The following is a 19359-nucleotide window of genomic DNA, read 5'->3' as shown; positions in this document are numbered from 1 at the left end:
ACCGCAGCCCGGCCTCCGGCGGGGCCCCCCCTGCAGCCCCACCCCCACTCCGACCAGCTGACCCCCACAGCCACCAGGGGAAGTCCCCGACCCCAAATGCCAACCCGGGGCAGGCTTAGCTCACGGAGGTCCCAGGCAGAGGCCAATCTGTGCAACGATTTGTGCCCCTTCGAAGCCAGCTCCCGGGTCCTGGCGAGCCCGCAGCACCCTCGGGACGGCCCCACAAACCCCACCAGCAACAGCAACACGAGAGTTGAACCACAAAGACAACGCCAGGCCCTGCAGCGGCTCTGCGCTGACTCTCCTGCAGCCACAGGGGACCAGGCGGGCGCTGCCCCCTCCCCTGCTGGGCATGTGTCCGCGGCGGTTGGGAGCCCCTCGCCACCCACGCACGCCACCGAACAGTTTTACCTCCCAACGAAGACACCGTGGTTTCTTCCTCAATTTCTTCAGTTCTGGAATCTTGCACATCCCTGCCTGCAGCCAAGGGCGGAGAAGTGACCGGGGGAGCCTCGGGGAGGCTGGGTTTGGGGGACGGACCCTGGCAAGGTGAGAGCGGGAGAAACAGCTCCGTTATCTGGCAAACGTGGATGTCCTGCGGACGTGTATCAATAAATCTGTCAGGTTACGTGGTTTGTGAGATAGGATCTTCACAGATTCTCACAGAAAGACGAGAACGAAACACCAGGGGCTTCATCTTAGGGAGACGCTCCAGGGCTCCCCATAGCTGTCTCCTCCTGAACAGCCCGTCGGGACGGGGTTCCCCCAACGCCCCTAGCTGGAGGTCTTCCTGTGTGCCAGGGAGGCATGTGCCCGCTCAGGCCCCGGGGCAGCCCCTCGGTGACACTCGAGGGCCCAGCTCCTCCCCGAGGTCAGGGACCCGCCTGGTGAGGGGCCTCAGATGCCTGTGGAGGGCGGGACCTCTGGCATTTCACCGCAAGATGGCACGTGGCCGCGACTTGTCCTCAGCAGGGGCCACGACCGGGCACTTCACGGCCAGGGCCGGGTGACTGACATCCCCCCTTGAGGCGACCAGGCCAGCTCTGCTCTGAAACCCCGTCTTCCTGGTTCCCCCAGGCCCACCGGAGCCTCCAGGATGTGGGAACCCGCACACAGATGTTCAAATACGTAGTCAGGACGCTTCCTGCCACTGCCAGACCCCCGTTAGGCACGAGCTCTCTGGGACACTGTGCGGGTCAAGGCCCTCGGTGACCGTCATTCCTGTGAGGCCAGGCTGAGGGCCTGTCTGAGGGCAAGCAGGGGCTGGAGCTGGACACCACGCCTCCCCCTGCAGCCACGGCCCCACTGATGCGGTGGAAGGTGTCCTGGGACCCCCGAGTCCCCAGCTGGCCACCGACATCCCAGAGCCTCTGAGAAGGATGGCACGGAGGGCCAGGCCTGGCCGTGGAGAGCAGGCGAGCAGCACTCGGAGGCCACGTGTGCCCTGGGCTGGCCTGCCTATCCCCCAGTCCTCGGCGCTCCAGGAAGCCACCACCAGCGGGTCGGCGGCCGGACTTCCCAAACAGGAGCCTGGCTCCCAGGAGCTAGGTTCCTGGTCGAGCCCTGCAGGGCATGGGGCAGAGGATGAAAGCGTGTGACCGGTTCTGGGTCCTCGACTCCTCTCACCCACTAAGAGAGGCCGCAAAGCCATGGCACTTCACGCCGCGGCCCTGGCAGAGCTCGGACCCCCCATTTCCATGGGGGCTCTGCATTCTCAATGCTCTGGTTTGCACCAGGGAGCCCTGGGGAGACCGGAGCTCGGTGGGTGAAGCGGCAAGTGACTAAATCCAAGCTGCATCTGTGAGGGACCCACAGGCTGTCTGACGCGGGCACCACACATGGATGCCGCGTCCAGGGGGCCTGCCGGGCGCCCTCCCCGTGCTGCTCCGACCAGTGCAAGGCCAAGGGGTCCCCAGAGCCCCCTGTGTGGGTGGAGCTCAGCACCCTGACTGTCCTGGGCCCTCGGTGCGCAAGCCCTGGGACGGGGCAACGGGAGGCGGGCTGGTGGTAAGGGCAGAGGCAACATGTTTGTGCAAATGGAAAAAAAGGCCACCTTTTCCCTACTGCACGATATTCAGGTGGTGGAAGCTGGGTGAGCTCTGACTCGGCCTCCGGAACTTTCCTCCCCGTAACGCCCGCCTACGTTCCCATCTCATCTGAGCTACGAACCCACTAGCACTTTGTGGCCCCTACAAGTTAACGCAGAGGCGTAAACAGAACATTGCGGTCACCCCACAGACCCAAGGAGGGTTTAGAATCAGAAACTGAATTTTAAATCCCTCGTGACAGAGATAAGAAGGCATATCTCCTGGAGGGGCCATCTGAGTCCCAGCGTTCCCGTGTCCATCTGGGAGTGTGTCCTCAGGTCCCAGGGAGCCCAAGCAAGTCTCCCGCGCATGTGCTCGCACGGCCACACTGCTGGGTGGGGTCCCGGGCAGACGGTCCCCACCAGAACCCCGGGACGGCAGCCTCCGCTTCACAGCACTCACCGGCGGCTCCCTGAGAGGCTCCCGGGTCTCCTCCAGCCCGCTCCCGAAGTCTCCGGACACCTGAGGGCACGCAGGAAAGGAGGGAGCCAGTGACCAAACGACATCCCCGTGGGGACAGCCTGGCCGCCGGGGGGCACGCCCGTCAGACCCACACAGAACCGGGAAGAAAACGTTCCTCTCTTCTGACTGGTCGTCCTGTTCCTGGGACACTGCGCTGGGAAACAGCCAGAGGACGGAGGCCCTGCAGAGGGGGCTCCGGGCACGGACCTGTCAGCACGAAGGCCACGTGTGGACGGCCTGAAGGTGCTGAACAGAGTGGCCTGCAGCCGCGGGACATGGGACCTGTCCTTTCATCCCTGCGCTGATCACGCACACGGCTGATGCCCTCGCTCTGTTCATGGCCATGGGGTCACTGCGGGCATTTTCAGCTCCGGATTCTTCCCAGGAACACCAGCTTTCCCCGTTTTGTCCCTCATACTCCGAGAATTGGATTATCTTCTTTAGACCCATGCATGCACACACGTGCACACATGCTTGCACACATGCATTCACACACATGCACAGTGCTTTCACACATGTGCACAATGCTTTCTCACACATGCACAAAGCTTTCTCACACATGCACACATGCTTGCACACACACTTTCACGCATGCACACAGTGCACACATGCTTGCACACATATGCACACATGCGCTCACACACATGCACAGTGCTTTCACACATGTGTACAATGGTTTCTCACACATGCACACACATGCACAAAGCTTTCTCACACATGCACACATGCTTGCACACACACTTTCACACATGCACACACGTGCACACATGCTTTCAAATGCGTGCACGTTTTCAGACACATGCACACACGTGCATCTGGCCACAGGGACTGCTAGCGCCCATAGCACCCAACTGGCTCTTCTAGGGATCGTTTTAACGCTCACTCTGTATTTGGTATGAGTTTTCAAGCAGAAAGTTCTAGGCAGGGAAGGCTCTTTCTGATGTTATGGGTAAGTGAAAATGTGGTCCCAGGTTCTTGGTACCCAGATGGCATCTTTCAAAGGAGACCTTTCCAATCCCACCACTTTGGGGTTCCTGGTAACTACGCGCCCTGGGCCCTCTGCCCTCGGGTAGGAGTGGGTGGGGTGGGGAGGGAGCCCCTTCACTCACCCCGCCGCTGTCCTCATCGTCCTCCTCCAGACAGTGCATGGGGCTCACCTGGGGGTCCCCACGCACCCTCAGCTCCGCGATCATCCCCTAAAGACAGAGGAAGAGAGGGGTCCCCGTGGGTCCCGAGGCAGGTAGTGCAGACAGGCCGGCACCCAGCGCGGAGCCCAGTGCCCCGAGGCTGACTCAGTGGGGACATGGAGCGGAGCAAGAAGGTCCAGGATGAAGCCGTCTCAGAGAATGGAGCGAGCTCAGGGGGGCTCCCAAAGCACCTGGCGGGACGTGGAACGCAGGCGTGCTCCCGGAGATTGCTGCGTGAAGCAGGCACCACGGGCCCCAGGGCTCACCAGTACACGCATCTCCCCCAAACCAAGGGAGTGGTGACGGGGGAGGGGGAGCTGCGTGTGGCCCCGGCTACTTTGGGGACCCCTGGAGTCCATGACTGAAAACCAGCAGGTGTGCCCCAGGGCGCGGGTGTGGGGCTCCTGCGGCAGGCGGCTCGGACTGCCCAGGTGGGGTCAGAGGGGTGATCCCCAGGGACGCGCCTTCCAGGCTGAGCCCTTGCCGTCAGGCCACGGGGCCACCAGGCGTCTTGTGACACTTGCTGCAAGGTTTCCCTGCCTGGAAACGGTGAGTGTCTACACGTGTGTTGTCTAGTGTTTTCTTTGTTCCTCAACATGCCAACCCCGGGGACGTACGCCGGTGCACTTCTCCCAAATAGAAGCTGCCTGGGTCAGTCCGAGAGGCGCGTCTGAACCACCCCGGTGATCGAAAGGCCTGGGTCAGGGGCCGGCTGGTGAACACTCAGGTGTCCGTCCCGACTGCGGTGCGTCGTGCTGGGGTCGACCCCAGCAGGACACGAAGGGCTGAGCGTGGCGGTGCCCAGCGCTACGCACACCGGAATGTCATCCGTGTAACCTTCACGTGTCGCGGGAACCGCCTGACATCCCCAGCCACGTCCGCATGCAGGAGCCCTTCTCGCCGGCGGTCAGATGTGTCCGCAGGCCTCATGCTGGCCCCACCTACGTTATTCTGCTTATTCTTTCAAATGACCTTCAGACTCCCTGCATCAGCTGACCCTCGACCCCATGCCCTTCCTGCTCCCCACCAACAAGAGCATGTGACAACCAACCAGCAACACCCCACCATGACCCAGCTGAGCCCTGCCTGAGCGCTCTACTTGCTTCCCAAGGCTGCCTCCTCCAGGAAGCACTCCTGGATCCCTACCCAGGACGGTTCACACTTCAGCGGCCAGTTCTGCCTGACTCTATATGCCCTCTCCACCCCCCAGCTGCTGACAGTGAGGCCTGTGGAGCCACATCCTGTCTCCCTCTGTGTGTGTCACACATGCACACGGATATGTGTGTTATACACAGCATCTGTCTGTGCTTACATGTGTGTGATTTGCACACGCATGCCCGTTCAGCCACATACCCCTGCTCCTGGGAGGCCAAGGAGAATGGCTGGACCCAGGCGGGACTCAAGGGGAGGAAGGTGCTTGGCACCCCACAATGACCATGAGGTCCTCATTTTCCCAACGCACTTGCAGCGGGCCAGTGCCCCAACTTGCAGGGGAAGGAGGCGGCTGAGGACACAGGCGGGAAGCAGTCAAATGCAGGTGAACGATCTCCACTCTGCGCGGCACGTGCAGCCTCGTCCCTCGCAGGTGCGCACACAGGGCCGGCCTCACGGGCAGCTGGCACAGCTGGGGTTGCCAAAGTGGCCGCCGGCTCATAAGCTGGGGTGGGGCTGCGCCAAGCTGCACACGGTCACTTCCGGTCGCTGGGCTGACTTCTGAAGGGGGGAAGATGGTGGCCACGGGCGGGACCACGTACCTCGCCGTCACTGTTGTCCCCACCTAACCACAGTGTGTTCCAGATCAGAGGCAGGAATTGTCTGTGGCTCCGTGGTCCACACCGTGGACCGTGGCTCCAGGAGGAAGCTGCACTGGTTCTCCTTCGGACCCAGGATGGTCATCGGTTCCAGAAGTCTCTTCCGGGCAGCCGGGTGATATCCAGGTGTCGTGGCACTCCAAGGGAAGCTGACAGACAGCGGCCAGACCGTGGGGCTGGGGGAGTCAGGGGCGGGGGCAGGGTGGCCGTCCGTGGGCCTGTCCCTGCGCTGGTGGGTGGCCACATTGCAGGGGGTGGCGGTGGCAGGCTTCTGGAAGCGTGCAGCTGAGAACTCCATCTCTTTAAGGAAAAAAGCGACCAGGCATGGACAGCGCTGTCTCCAGTGGCCAGAGAATCGGCCCCGATGTTTCAACCAGACCAGTGGTGGCCTGTGTGTGACCCTGAGCCCAGCAGGCCCTCCTCTCAGATCCAGAGCCAGCCTCACCGCTCCCTGCCTCCTCCTGCACCGGCCCCCGGAGCAATGCTGCCCTGCAGCAACCCCACAAAGTGCACGGTCAGAGTGGGGCCCAGCCCTTCTCACAGTGGTCGCCGGGGAGCCCACCACAGAGCCATCAGTGGGACTTAGGGAGGGCCTGGCTGACCGCCTGGGACTCGTGCTGACAGCTCCTCTGGGGGCTCGGGCCCCGAGCCCCCGTGAGCCGCAGTGGGGAGGGGAGAGGCAGCATGGGGACTGGCTGCAGACAGGCCCTGCCGGGGCTGGGGCTCCAGGATGACGGGGAGACAGTCCACGCCCTGGTGGGGGGAGTCGGCTGCGGGCAGCGGTTGGTATATTTGAGAAACTAGTGACCTTCCTTCAAATTCTGGGATGCCACAGGCACCATGGGGGCAGCCAAGCTGTGTGGGAGAAGTGTGTGAGCACGTGTGTGAGAGCCATGTGTGGATGCATCATGTGCAAACGTGTTCACATGTGCATGCAGTGAGAGAATAACCTAGGTAGGGCCAGCACACAGCCCGCGGACGTATCCAGCACGTGTGTGCCTGTGGGCACGTGAGAGAGCACGCGTGTGCATGTGAACAAGTATGACCTGTGTGCAGTGAGAGCATGTATGTGTGAATGAGAGCACATGTGTGTGTGCATGTGAGCAGTGTGGGTCCATGAGCATGTGCGTGCAGACCAGGGGCAGGGGACACACACACAGGCGCCCTTCACTGTCCAGGTTCCTGGGGGCACCATCGTCCACAGGAAACATAGGCCATCCTGGACTTACAAATGCAGGGGTCAGCTCAGGGGTCAGCAGCAGCATCGTGCTCCCTGTTGAAGGAGGGACAGGGTGGCCCAGGTGACATGGGTCACCATGTTTGAAAACGCAGGGACAGCACAGGGCAGATGTTAAATTCTAGAAGGTCGAGCTTTCCACGGGGCAGCACGGGTGCCCCTGGGGGTGGCAGCGATGGAGGGAGGGCATGGGCACTTCTGGCAGGTGGGGTCAGGGGGCCAGACGTCCTGCCTTGACGGTCCCCACAGACCCCGCCCTTGGAGGCTCTGAGCTTCCGATAGACCAGGCTTAGCACCAGCGCGGGACCTGAGGTTCTCCCCAAGTTACCCGTGCAGAGGGAGAGCCAGGCGCACTGGCTCGGGATGCCGCAGTCCCCCAGGGACACATTTAGTGGGGAAGACGTCAGCTGAGCAAAAGTCACAGGACCCACTACAAATACTGGACAGACTCCGAAGCAAACGCAAGATCTGGAGACGTCGCCCTGTGTTAGCAACGGCCATTTAAACACATCCTGCGCGACCATGCTGTGGGCTGCAGGGCGTAGTTGTGGAGACAATGAGAACTCTGTGCTTTGCAAGAGAGTCTGAGGTCACTGGTGTGGGTGCCTCCCCGGGACCCCCACTCCCGGGGCCGCAGGACTCTCCGGGGTGGGCTCTGACCCAGGAAGGGCCGTGTCCTGGCTGTGGGTGGGGCTGAGTGCGGCTGCATGGGGGGCGCGGCACGCCGCGCTCCCGGGCCTGACCACCCCTGCCTCCACTCAGCTGCTCCGTCCTCTGCTGGCCCACCCCCAGGTCGGCCTGGTCCCTTGTCACCCACCGCAGCTGCAGCTGGGTGGCCCCCCCCACCCCGTGGCCTCGCGCTCCTTGCGCCAGTGGCTTCTGACCACCAGCTTGCGTCAAGCCTTGAGTGTTGGCACGAGAGCATCTGGCTTCCTCGCGGCTCCTTCTCGCGGGGTCACGTCCGGGCAAGTCATTCCATCAGAGACAACTGGGCCTGTCTCTCCCTCGGCGAAGGCAGGAAATGGCAGGAATGCCGTGGCCTTGTGCCTCGGCCCTCCCCCCGCTGTGCGTCGTCACTTCAGGTGAGTAAAAGGGACGGAAGCGCTTGTCCTAGCTGGTGTTGGGGGGGGGTGGGCGTGACCGCGGCACCCCGGTTCTGCCTTGGTCCGGAGCGGCGGGTCTGGGCACCCCAACCCCGCGTCCCCGGGCTGATCCGCGCGGTCCCCGGCATCCCGCCTGCCCGGGGCTGGAGGACAACCTCCCGGCTTCGGTGGACCGGGCGCGGGTTTCTTCTATAACGTGGCCCACTCGGCCGTGGGCTGAGGAGAGTCACCGCCTGCCCCGGGTTCGCCATTGGACAGAGGAAGTGACCGGTGGGCGCGAGGTGCCAGCGCCGGGGCCAGCCTTCGGGAGGGCAGGGCCGCGTCCCGCCCCGTCTGGCACTGGGGTATCTGTGGGCGCTCTGTGTGCAGAAGCCGCCACCAGCGGCAGAGAGCCGCCAGAGAAGCCCGAGGCCGCGAGGAAGGGTCTACACAGACGCAAGCCCACGGAGAGCGGGCCGGGGCTCCTCCGCAGAGGGAGTCCATCAAGGGACACGCGGCCTAAGAGCCTTAGAAAGGGTTAAGAACGTTAGAAAGGCACAGGACCACTGAGCAAGAGCTGGGAAGGGCACTTTCAGCAAAGCGCTGCAATGACCGGCCGGAGCGCGTCACTTCCCAGGAGACACTTGTCCCCACACGTGACTCGGGAGGAATCAAGCTGCAGAGACCAGTGTTGGTGACCAGAGACAATCACGGCTCTGTGGGGCCGCCTGGTGTGGGGCTGTGGGGCGGGGCGCCCCACTCGGGCGGGGCGGGAGGGGACGCCCAGCCTCCTCCCGGCAGCCCCAGCCCCGCGCTCACTTCTGCCAACTCTTACAGATCACGTGACGGGAGTGACTCTTCCCCGGGAACCTCAATTCAGAAAGTCTGGAAAGGCCTGCGCTAAACTGATCTGTCTTCTGTCCTCCCAGCCTCTCCGCTCCGCCAGCTGGACTCTGGTCAAACACCCACACAGAAAATTCCTGAAGCCTCCAGTCTGCGGGGACGCCAGGAGCCAGACCACTCTCGGCTCAGGTGGACGTGGCCCCAGTGAAGGCAGCTGAAGTCAAGCAGCCACCCAGGGCAGGCGGCCCGCAGCCCAGCACCAACGGGGGAGCCGACACCTCGCCCCGTTCCTGTCTTCCCTACCTTCAGAGGCTTGGCCGCCATTGTACCCTCCACGGGCGTGTTCCACAGGAATACTTCAAATATGTCAATGGTTTAAGGTAGAAAGTGACACCATAAAAAGGCAAAAGGCAATCTGGAGATAAAATTTACAGTGGGCAAAACAAAGGAGCAGTTCCTTTCATATATAAAGAGCTTGTATAAATCAATAAGAAATAATTGAACCCATCAAAACTAAAATGCAAAGAACATAAACAGGCTAGTCATAAAAGAAGAAATTCAAACAGCCAAAAATCATGTGAAAAAACGAAAATCTGTCTACACTAACCACCAAGACATGCACATTAAAACACCCAGACACCGTTGCCTGTTTTGACAGGTGACTGTGTTCTGCGTACGTGACACAGAACCCTGACAAGGCCCAGGGAGGAGGTGCTGGGCGTCCTCGTCCACGGCGGTGGTGACCTCCAGCACGCCATGACACGGGCGACCCCGTCCCCACCCGCACACATGCAGCCTGTCTGCAGAATGTTACAGACGTGGGGAGCGGGCGCCCGGGAGGCCCAGGCGGTGACGCGTCTGCCTGTGGCTCAGGTCAGGGTCCTGGGATCGAGTCCCTGCATTGGGCTCCCTGCTCAACGGGGAGCCTGCTTCTCCCTCCCCCTCTGCCTGCTGCTCCCCCCGCTTGTGCTCTCTCTCTCTCAAATAAACCTTTTTAAAGAAAAAAAAAGCAAAAAAGAAAACAAGACGAGGGGAACATCTGGGACGCCAGCCGTGGACACAGCCCCTCCCTCGACGGGACAGCTCTGTCTGACCCCTTCCAGTTAATCATGTTGGAGGATCAAAACGAAAACACAAAGGGGCCCAGTTTGGTATCAAAGTCCTGCTGGCTCCCAGACGCCAGGGGTTAAAGTTCCTGCCGGAGGTGAAAGGTCAGCTGTCAGCCCCCGAGTCACCAGGGCTTAGAACAACTTCCATCAGGCGGCCTTTGTCTGGGCAATAATTAACTTTCTGTCCCGGGGACACCGCCCCCTTGGGCTCACACAGGGACCCTGTGTGACCAGGGCGCAGGGGCGTCCCAGCTGCCGCGGCTCCAGGGTCAGGGCTGGGGCTCGGGAATCAGCACCCACGAGGGTGGGAGGCCAGGGCCCAGGAGAAAGAGCCCACCCAGGTTCCGGGAAGGCCAAGGCCAGGCGTGAGGCGAGGGGGGCTTCCCTGAGACCAGGGTCCCTGGGGCCCTTCTGCCCTTGCTGCCCTGAGGCTGAGCAGAGCCGGGGCTGCGCGGTTGGTGAAAATGAGGATAATCAGCAGGGCTGACGTGGGTGGGTGATGGGAGCCCCCAGCCCAGCCCAGCGGGAGCGCGGCCTTCACGGGGCGGCGCCCAGGCTCGGGGCTACGTAGGAGCTGCTGTTACCGTCTTGAAAGCCCCCGGTTCTCATTGTGCACGAGTCACGTGGGCCGGGACACGACCCTGCTCAGCCAGGGGGGCCCTGGGGTCACTGCAGGCACCATACACACAGTGGGGGCTCCTGCCATGGCAGGGATGGGGGTCCAGGTAGGAAGGTGGTCCCACAGGGCCTCCTGGGCTGGGAGGGTCAAGGGGCTAGAACACTAGGGCAGTAGGTGGCATACGGGAGCCCGACGGAGCCAGGACCCCCAGAGCTGCCCTCCAGTGGGGCTGACGGCTCTGCCCAGAGGGCGGTCCTCTCCCGGGGGACGGCGGCACAAGGCAGGACACTGCTGTTGTCCTTGTCCCCAGTGGCCGGATGGACCCCCACCCCCAGGGCCGGTCCCCAGAGCACAGTGGCCATCAGGTTACCTGGAACTTATCAGGATCTGCTCCCCCGGCCTGGGCCACGAAGAGGCCAGCGCCGGGCTCCAGCTCCAGGCCCCGCGGGGAGCGCGCCAAGGGCACCCTCTGGAACAAATCGCAGTCCACAAACAGTGCCACAGTCGCACCGTCCACGCTGAGTGCAAAGCGCGTCCACTGGCCGGTGAAGGCGGGCAGGCGGAAACTGGCGGCCGTGTGGGTCCGCGTGGCCCCGGGCTCAGTGTACAGGAGCTGGATGTGCTGGTGCCCATCACGCACGCCCGACAACTTCACGCCCACGGAGACCACTGCCTGGGCCGCGTCCGTGATGGCAAACAGCACCCCCGCGTCCTCGGTGGCAGGCCGGACGTGGAAGTGCAGCGAGAAGTCACGAAAGAACGGGCTGGGGAAGTGGTACCGGGCCACCTGGCCGCTGTTGGCATCCGGGCCAAAGACGAAGGCTGGTCCGACGTCGGGGTCGTCCACCTGAGTAACCTGCTGGGGCGGGGGCTCTCCAAGCAGCTGCAGGAGCCCCACCTCCGTGCCCAGGCTTTCTGCAAAGAGGAGAAAGAACCCGGTGAGGGTGTGCTTGGGGGGGACAAAGCAGTCAGGGTGCCAGGGGGACACTGAGTCACGAGCGGCTCCCCACCTGCCTGGCACCTGCCCCGTTTCTCCAGGCCCCTCACAGGGCCAGGAGTTGTGGCCACAAGCCACTGCTCCGCTCCCTCCATGGGCTCACGGGCCCCAGGGGGACGCGACAGGAACCGTCCCAGCCAGGGGGATAGAGTGAGCAAGGATGTGGCCGAGCACGGCGTCCCCAGCGGGGCCAGCAGCCTGCCGTGGGGGCTGGGCCCCGCACCCTCACCCTATGACCCACATCCCCACCCTCAGCCACCAGGAACTGGGCTCCAGCCCCAGCCCCGGAGCGCTGGCCTGAACGGCATCCGTTACAAAAGAGAGAAACCCGTCCAGCCCACAGTTCCCTGCACTTTCGTCTACATTACCAACCCGCCTGGAGACTAAGCCCCCGGGGTAGAAAAACAGAAAAGGGGGGGCTGTTCCTTGGAGGATCCGTCTTAGTTTGAGCCCGTCCTTGGGGTTCGGGCCTGCGCTCACACTCGTAATACAGCCAATCCCACCCAAGTGCCCCCGTGTTGTCGGGGGCTTCCTCGGGGCCCCCTCCCACCGTGTCCACGCTGGGCCGCCACAGCCACCCTGACCTGCAGTGGCGGAGGACAGACCCCGGTTCCTTCACCGACCGATGCTCACACTGGGTGGCCCCACCTTCCTCTCCAACACCCCTTGGAGTCCCAGCCCCACTGGTTCAGTCTCTCAGGAGCCCCCGTCTGCCCTCCTCCCCCGTGTCCTCCCACCAGCTGGAGGTGGCTCGAGTCTAGGCCGGGGACACGGCCATGGTGCCCCGTGTTCTATCTCATCTCTTGTCCTTCCAGGTGGGGCCAGAGGCTGCTGTGGGAGGGACACAGGCCCTGCTCTCCATGACGCTGCTCCTGGGCCCCAGCAGGGCCTGACTTGACCATGCACGGGACCTGCCTCGGGTGTAGCACGGAGGAGAGCGCTTCCCGGGCACGCGGGGGCCACCGGCAGCCTTACGATCTTGGCCAGGAGGGTCAGCTGCTGGGGCAGAGGGCAGGGTCTACCTCTCTGTCCAGGGAGTGCAGTCGCTACTGGACACAGGATGGGGCAACCACCAAGTCAAGGACAGACCGGAACTTGGTGATTTCCTGTGTGGACACCCAGTTTACAAGCTGGAGCCGGGACTTTGGGGCCACAGTCCAGCCAAAGGCCCCAACCCAAAGCCTCTTCTCTCAAGACCCCCACCTGCAGTCTGGCTGTGATCTATCTCCAAGGTGAGAATTACATGGGAGGAGACGCTCTTCTGGGAAGGGGCTGCCGACGAGCGGGTGTCCTGAGCAAGGTGGTGACTGTGTGTATGAATGTGTGAGACTGTGGCAGTGAGTGTGAATGTGGGGGGGAAGGGGGAGTACCTGGGGTCTGGCCCTGAGCAGCAGGCCAGGTCAGAGCAGAGGGAAGCGAAGCCAAACCCCAACTTCCTAAGGCAAGTTTTGTCTTTCAAAGAGCTCTTTGAGAACAAAAAATGAAAACGGAGGAGAGACAGAAGCCACCCACACGAGGACAGGCACTTCAGGTACCCCCCAGGGCTGGTTCCCTTGGGGCAGCGGTGGGCATCTCAGCTCTGCATGGCCCTGACTTCCCACCCTGTAGGCAGCACCACCAGCAAGCCAGGGCTCCCCCATCCCTTGCAGGTAAGACCCTCATGCAGATGGGAAGTGGGGAGCAGCCAAGTGCAGTGCCGACAGCGGCCTCGTTGCAACAATAGCCTGGCCTCAGTGCTAGGGAGCAGAGGGACCTAGAAGATGTAAGCTCTGGGAAGATGGTGGTTACCTGATGCTCAAAGACAGACACTGCTACGTGTCCACCAAGACAGTAGCTGCTATGACGGTCCCTTCATATCAGAAGTTCCCAGGGCCTGAGAGTACACCTAGGGAGATGCTCTAAGATTAGAAAACCGGACTCTCACCTCCATGTCAGTGGCCCTGCTGTCCTGACTTAGCTTTCCCCAAAGTGAAACATGGATATGCCCACCACTGCCCTTCCTCCCAGGCAGCTAGAAGTTTTCCAGATTAATTTAGAATGCAAGAGGCAGCAGCCATTGATGTCCTGGGCTGAAAGACAACAGCATGGTCCAAGGGCAGGCCCAGGGACCCCAGTGAAGCACAGGCAGCCCCTTCCTCTCCATGATATTTCTCATGGTTCCCATTGGGAGTAAGCCTCCAAATGCCATGGTCCTAAAATCACCGGTCCATTCTCCAGTTACAGGCACCGAGTGGAGGATGGGGTCACCTCCCTGTAGACCTTCTGGCAGCTGCTGCACTAGAGACACTGGCCCAGCTGTCATGGGCAGGAAATCAAGATCTCTCCAAAAAGCAAATGCCCATGCCATGCTCTGAGAGTTTAGAAAAATACCTTCATGGGAACATAGCGGGTGACATCTTTGTTGTCCACACTTGTTGGTCCACACTCACCTTGGATTAAGGAATCAGGGGACTTGCCTAGCTGAAGTCAGTTTCCCTTTCAGCAAACAGGCCAGCCATGACCAAGTGGAATTTATCCTAGGTACGTAAGGCTAGTTCAATATTCAAAACTCAATTAATGGATTCCATCTCGTCAACACACTAACCAAAAAGAATAACGAAATCATATCAATAGATGATGAAAAAGCATTCGACAAAATCCAACACTCATTCGTGGTAAAAACTCTCAGTAAACTAGGAATAAAACAGAATTTCCTCCATTTGATGAAGGAACAAAACACCCCTACAACTCATATCACACTTAATGGTGAGAAACGTGAAGCCTTCACGCTAAGATCAGGTACGAGGTAAGGATGTCTTTCTCATCACTCCTTTTCAGCATCCATGCTAGAGGTTCTCACTAATGCAATAAGGCAAGAACAGGAAATAAAAGTACACAGATTGGGAAGAAAAAGATAAAACTATTTGTAGATGACATGATCATCTATGTAGCAAATACAAAAGAATTGACAAAAACAAAACAAAACAAAAACCTCCTGGAACAATTAAGTCATTATAGCAAGGTTGTAGGATGCAAGGTTAATACACAAAATTCAATCACTTTCCTATACACCAGTAACGAACAAGCAGAATTTGAAATTAAGAACACAATACCATTTACGTTAGCGTTCCCACAAACTAATTATTTAGGTATAAATATAACGAATACATGTACAATATCTATATGAGGAAAACTGCAAAACTCTGCTGAAATAAATCAAAGGACTAAATAAATGCAGGGATAGTCCATGTTCATGGATAGAAAGACTCAATATTGTCAAAATGTCAGTTCTTCCTACCTTGGTCTGTAGATTCAGTGCAGTTCCAGTCAAATCCCACCAAGTTATTTTGTGGATATTGACAAACTGATTCTAAAGTTTATGTGAGAGGGAAAAGACCCAGAGTAGCCAACACAAAGTTGGAAAAGAACAAAGTTGGAGGACCGACACTATCCGACTTCAGGAGTCACTATAAAGCGACAGTGATCAATAGAGTGTGGTATTGGAAAAGGAACAGAAAAACAGATAAATGGAACAGAACAGAGAGCCCAGAAATAGAGCCACATAAACAGAGTTAATGGATCCTTGTCAAAGGAGCAAGGCGATCAATGGAGCAAAGATCGTCTCGTCAACCAGTGGGGCTGGAACAACGGGACGTCCACAGGCAAAAAGTTAACCTAACACAGACCTTACACGCTTCACAATTAACTCACAATGGATCACACGCTAAGTGCAAAACTGTACAACTTGTAGAAGACAACAGAGAAGAAATCCTAGGGGACCCTGGATAGGACGATGACTTTTTAGATACAGCACCAAAGATACAATCCAAGAAAGAAGGAACTGATGAGCGGGATTTTGTTAAAACTTGAACATGGTGTTCTGTGAAACACCATGTCAGGAGAGTGAGAAGACAAGCCACAGACTGGGAGGAAACATTTGCAAAAGACGCCTCTGATCAAGGACAGTTATCTACAATATATGAAGAACTCTGAAAACTCAACAATAAAACACAAGCCATCTTTTTAAAAATGGACCAAAGGCCTGAACAGAGCAGACACACAAGTGGGCAGTAAGTAAAGCTGCCCCACGTCACAGGTCACCGGGGAGCTGAAAATTAAAGCAGCGATGACACCGCTGCACACCTACGAGAACGGCCACAACCCGGAACACGGACACCGGCGAGCGCTGGCGAGGACGTGGCGCGGCAGGAGCGCTCACTCACGGCGGCTGGGAAAGCAGAGGACGCGGCCACCTCAGAAGGCGGTCTGGTGGTTTCTCACCACACGGAACATGCTTTTCCACGTGACCCCGCGATCACGCTCCCCGGTGTTTCCCCAGAGGAGGTGAGAACACACGTCCACACAAAAACCTGTACACGCACGCTTACGGCAGCGTCACGCGTAACTGTCACACTCGGAAGCCACCAAGGTGCTCTTCAGCAGGTGGACGGACACCGGAACTGTCCATCCGGTCAACGGGAGAGTATCCAGCGCTGAGAGGAAATGAGCCATCACGCCACGAGGAGACACGGAGGGACCGTAAGCGCGAATCGCTAAGGGACGGGAGCCGGTCTGAGAAGGCCACGTCCTGTGTGACTCCAGCGACAGGACTCTGCGGCGAAGGCACGGCTGTGGAGACGGTGACGGGTCCGTGGCTGCAGGGGTGGTGGGGAGGAGGGATGAAGAGGAGGAGCACAGGAGACTTAGAGGGCAGACTACTCTGTACGATGCCGTAGCGGTGGATGCCTGTCATTACACGGAACGCACGCTGCCAAGAGGGAACCTCACGTACACGATGTACTCTGGGTGATGGCGACGTGTCGGTGCAGGTCCATTCATGGTCACAGATGCACAACTGAGGTGCGGGATGTGAACAGTGGGGGAGGCTGTGCATGGGTGGGGGGAAGGGGCAAGTGGGACAAGGAGGTGATGCTTTTTGACAGCTCACTGAGATGTGACGAGCCAGGTATCAGCCACATGCACCCAACAATGGTGCCCCCAATACACACATCAAAAAGTGGAGAAGGTCCTCATTCGTGTTGCAGACCACGAGACACTGTCTCATCCCAGTCTCCTGCTAGAATAGAACACAACACCTTCAGTGAGACAGATGTGCAGAGACTTCTTGAACCTAATAAAGTGTTTGAAGAAAGCTCTGCACCTGTCCCTTTATTACATAGAGTCACAACCAAAAAGTAAAAAATGTCCGGGGTGAGTGGAGAACCTAATGTTGATATCAGAAAAGAAAATATACTGAGAACATTTTAAGAAACATCTCGGGGCACCTGGGTGGCTCAGTTGGTTGAGTGTCCAACTCTTGGTTTCAAGCTTAGGTCCTGATCTCAGGGTCCTAGAATTGAGCCCCACATCAAGCTCTGTGCTCAGCATGGAGTCTGCTTGAGGATTCTCTCCCTCTCCCCCTGCCACTCCACCCACATGTGTGGTCTTTCTCTCTCTCTAAAATAAATAAATCTTCATCCTTCGGTGGAGGTTTAACACACCAAGGCCAAGTCCAAACACTGCTGTCACCTGGAGCCCAAATCAAGGCCTGCAGGGACAGGACAAACAGGTCGAGAAGATGGGAACTATGGCATCATGTGTTACAAGAGGCTGCAAACACCTGAAGGTCTGCCTTTGAGGAGGGACGGAGGACAAACCAGAACCACACGAGAAAGAGGGTCTCCCATAGTGACACTGAACATTTCTGAGACCCGTTCCCAAAGAAAAGAGGGACTTTTGGGTACACAGAATGTGAGCCCATGTATGCAAAGCAAGGATCAAGAGTGTGCGTGCATGAGGACACACACAGGCACACGCACGCACACACCGTGGTAAGCAGGAGACACGCCCGGCATGTCCATTCCGCAATGTCTAGAACCTGCAAATGGTACTTCGCAGATGCAATTAATGTTAGGGCTCCAGATGGGGAGGTTAACCAAATCTAATGACATACATCCTCAAAAGCATGTGTGTCTCCCAGCCAAGGACACACTGGCGGCCCCCAGAAGCTAGAAAAGGCGGGGGGCACTCTTTCCTGCAGCCCCCAGAAGGAACACAGCCTTGCAGACAAACATCTTAATTTTAGCCCAGTGAGACTGATTTCGGACTTCTGACCTCTAGAACTGTAAGGTTACACATCTGTATTATTTTAAGCCACTACTTTTGTGGTCATTTGTCACAGCAGCCACAGGAAACTCACATCCACACATTCATGCAAAGCCACAGAGGGAACGGGAAAGATGCCCCATCCCAGCAGTGAGGGGGGCTTGGACGCTGTGTTCAGCCCTCTCTTGCAAAGCTCTGATCTCGATGCCTATGCATTCACGAGCTAGTTCTGGGGTAAAAATGTAACCCAGGAGAGAAGCGGCAGAGGACAAGATGATGGGGCAGAGTGGTCCTCAGGGATGAGAGTGGCAGGCAAAGGCAGTCCCCCCAGGGCCAGAATTTGTGGGTTTGGGGAAGGAAGATTCACTCTAAGCACTGGCTGCTCTGCACACTCTCTCCTCCACAGAACTGAGGCCACATGTCTGCAGAACCTGGTCCTTCCAAGTGGGGCTGCCCGCAGATGGCTGGCAAAGGAGCAGTGTATGGAGGCAGGGGTCCCTGAGCAGTTTTACATACTTCGAAGGCATGGTGGGGCCCCTGGAACACTGGCCATGTAGCTTGGAGTGGACGAGGCAGCGCCCACAGCGCAGCCTTCCCAGTCACGAGGCAAGCCTCTCTGGGTGCATGGCCGTAGGAGAAGGAGTGGCTACTGAGCCTTCCATGTACTCCAAGAATCAGGAGATCAGAAAAAGAACTTCAAGGGAAACCAGCATGGCAGTGGGGGAGAGGCTGGACCAGACCTCAGGACGGGAAATGATCACAAACAAGATCCTACACCGGAATCCCTGACACACAAAACTCAACAGTGCAAAGCTGAGCCTCTGCCTCTACCACTGGTTGGTGGGTCCTCTCCAGACACGTTTCGAGACAAGACAAAAACAAACCACATATTACATGTGACAATCACATTCTAACACGGTAAACCTGATCCAATATCCAGATGGGTAGGTGGATAGGTGGATGGATGGATGGATGGATGGATGGATGGATGGATGGATGAATGTGTGGATGGATGGATGCTTGGATCTGTGGATAGATGGATGGATGAATGGATGGATGCTGGGTGAGTGGATGGATGGATGGATCTGTGGATGGATGGATGGATGGATAGATGGATGGATGGATGGAAGGACGGGGATGGATGGATGGATGGATGGATGGAAGGACAGGGGATGGGTGGATAGATGGTTGGATGGATGGAAGGATGGGGGATGGGTGGATGGATGGATGGAAGTTTGGGTGGATGGATGGATGGATGGATGGATGGAAGGAGGGAAGGATGGATGGGTGGGTGGATGGATGAAGGTGGCTGGGTGGGCTAGCTTCTCACATGATATATAATAGTAACAGCAGTTTAAGACTTGATTTCTCAATTGAAACCGAAAGCTGTCAAAGATGACTTTCCTGTGGCAGAATGAACAGCTCCTTCACCAAGGCGAAGCAGACTGTCAGGGAGATGGCTCCCACGTGGAAAGTCCAACCTGCCACTGCACGGCCATAATCACAGCCACCATCTTGCTCCTCCTCAGTGAGGCCGAAGGTGAGCTCTTGTCTGCACGATGTCCCACGTCAGCCTTCCTCAGAGCAGGAAGGAATAATCACTAGAGACAATGGTGAGCTGTATGCTGACGGGGAGTATGGTCAAGGAAACCCCATTCCAAGGCCGTGTGTCTCCTTACCTGCAGACAATCTCATCCGCTGCTCTGGACACCTGACATCCCAGCGAGAAAGCCGAAGCCAGCTGGCGCCTTGGTAAGAGCTCAGCCCGTGTCCTCAGATAGTACTTGTAGGTTGCCAAGCGCTGGGAGGCAAGCCTAAGTACCTTCCCATGAAGGTGGTCT

General features: G+C 58.4%; 1 protein-coding gene across 5 annotated transcripts in view; it reads right to left on the bottom strand.

The window, feature by feature from the left end:
- The window catches only part of COL18A1 (collagen type XVIII alpha 1 chain), a 47255-nt gene that overhangs the window by 23540 nt on the left and 4356 nt on the right, over positions 1-19359 (bottom strand). For all 5 annotated transcript variants that reach the window (XM_045776913.2, XM_045776914.2, XM_045776915.2 and 2 more), the window contains exons 2-5: positions 10808-11352; positions 3659-3745; positions 2490-2549; positions 412-541 (exon numbers count right to left, since the gene is read on the bottom strand). In XM_045776913.2, the coding sequence (XP_045632869.2) occupies positions 412-541; positions 2490-2549; positions 3659-3745; positions 10808-11352 (822 nt within the window). The remainder of the gene's footprint in view (positions 1-411; positions 542-2489; positions 2550-3658; positions 3746-10807; positions 11353-19359) is intronic.

The sequence above is a fragment of the Ursus americanus genome, chromosome 4 (assembly GCF_024610735.1).
Source record: "Ursus americanus isolate L20-20 chromosome 4, mUrsAme1.1.p, whole genome shotgun sequence".
NCBI classification, from domain to species: Eukaryota; Metazoa; Chordata; class Mammalia; order Carnivora; family Ursidae; genus Ursus; species Ursus americanus.
The sequence above is the reverse complement of the archived record's forward strand: the minus strand, read 5'-3'. Positions and strand labels throughout refer to the sequence as shown.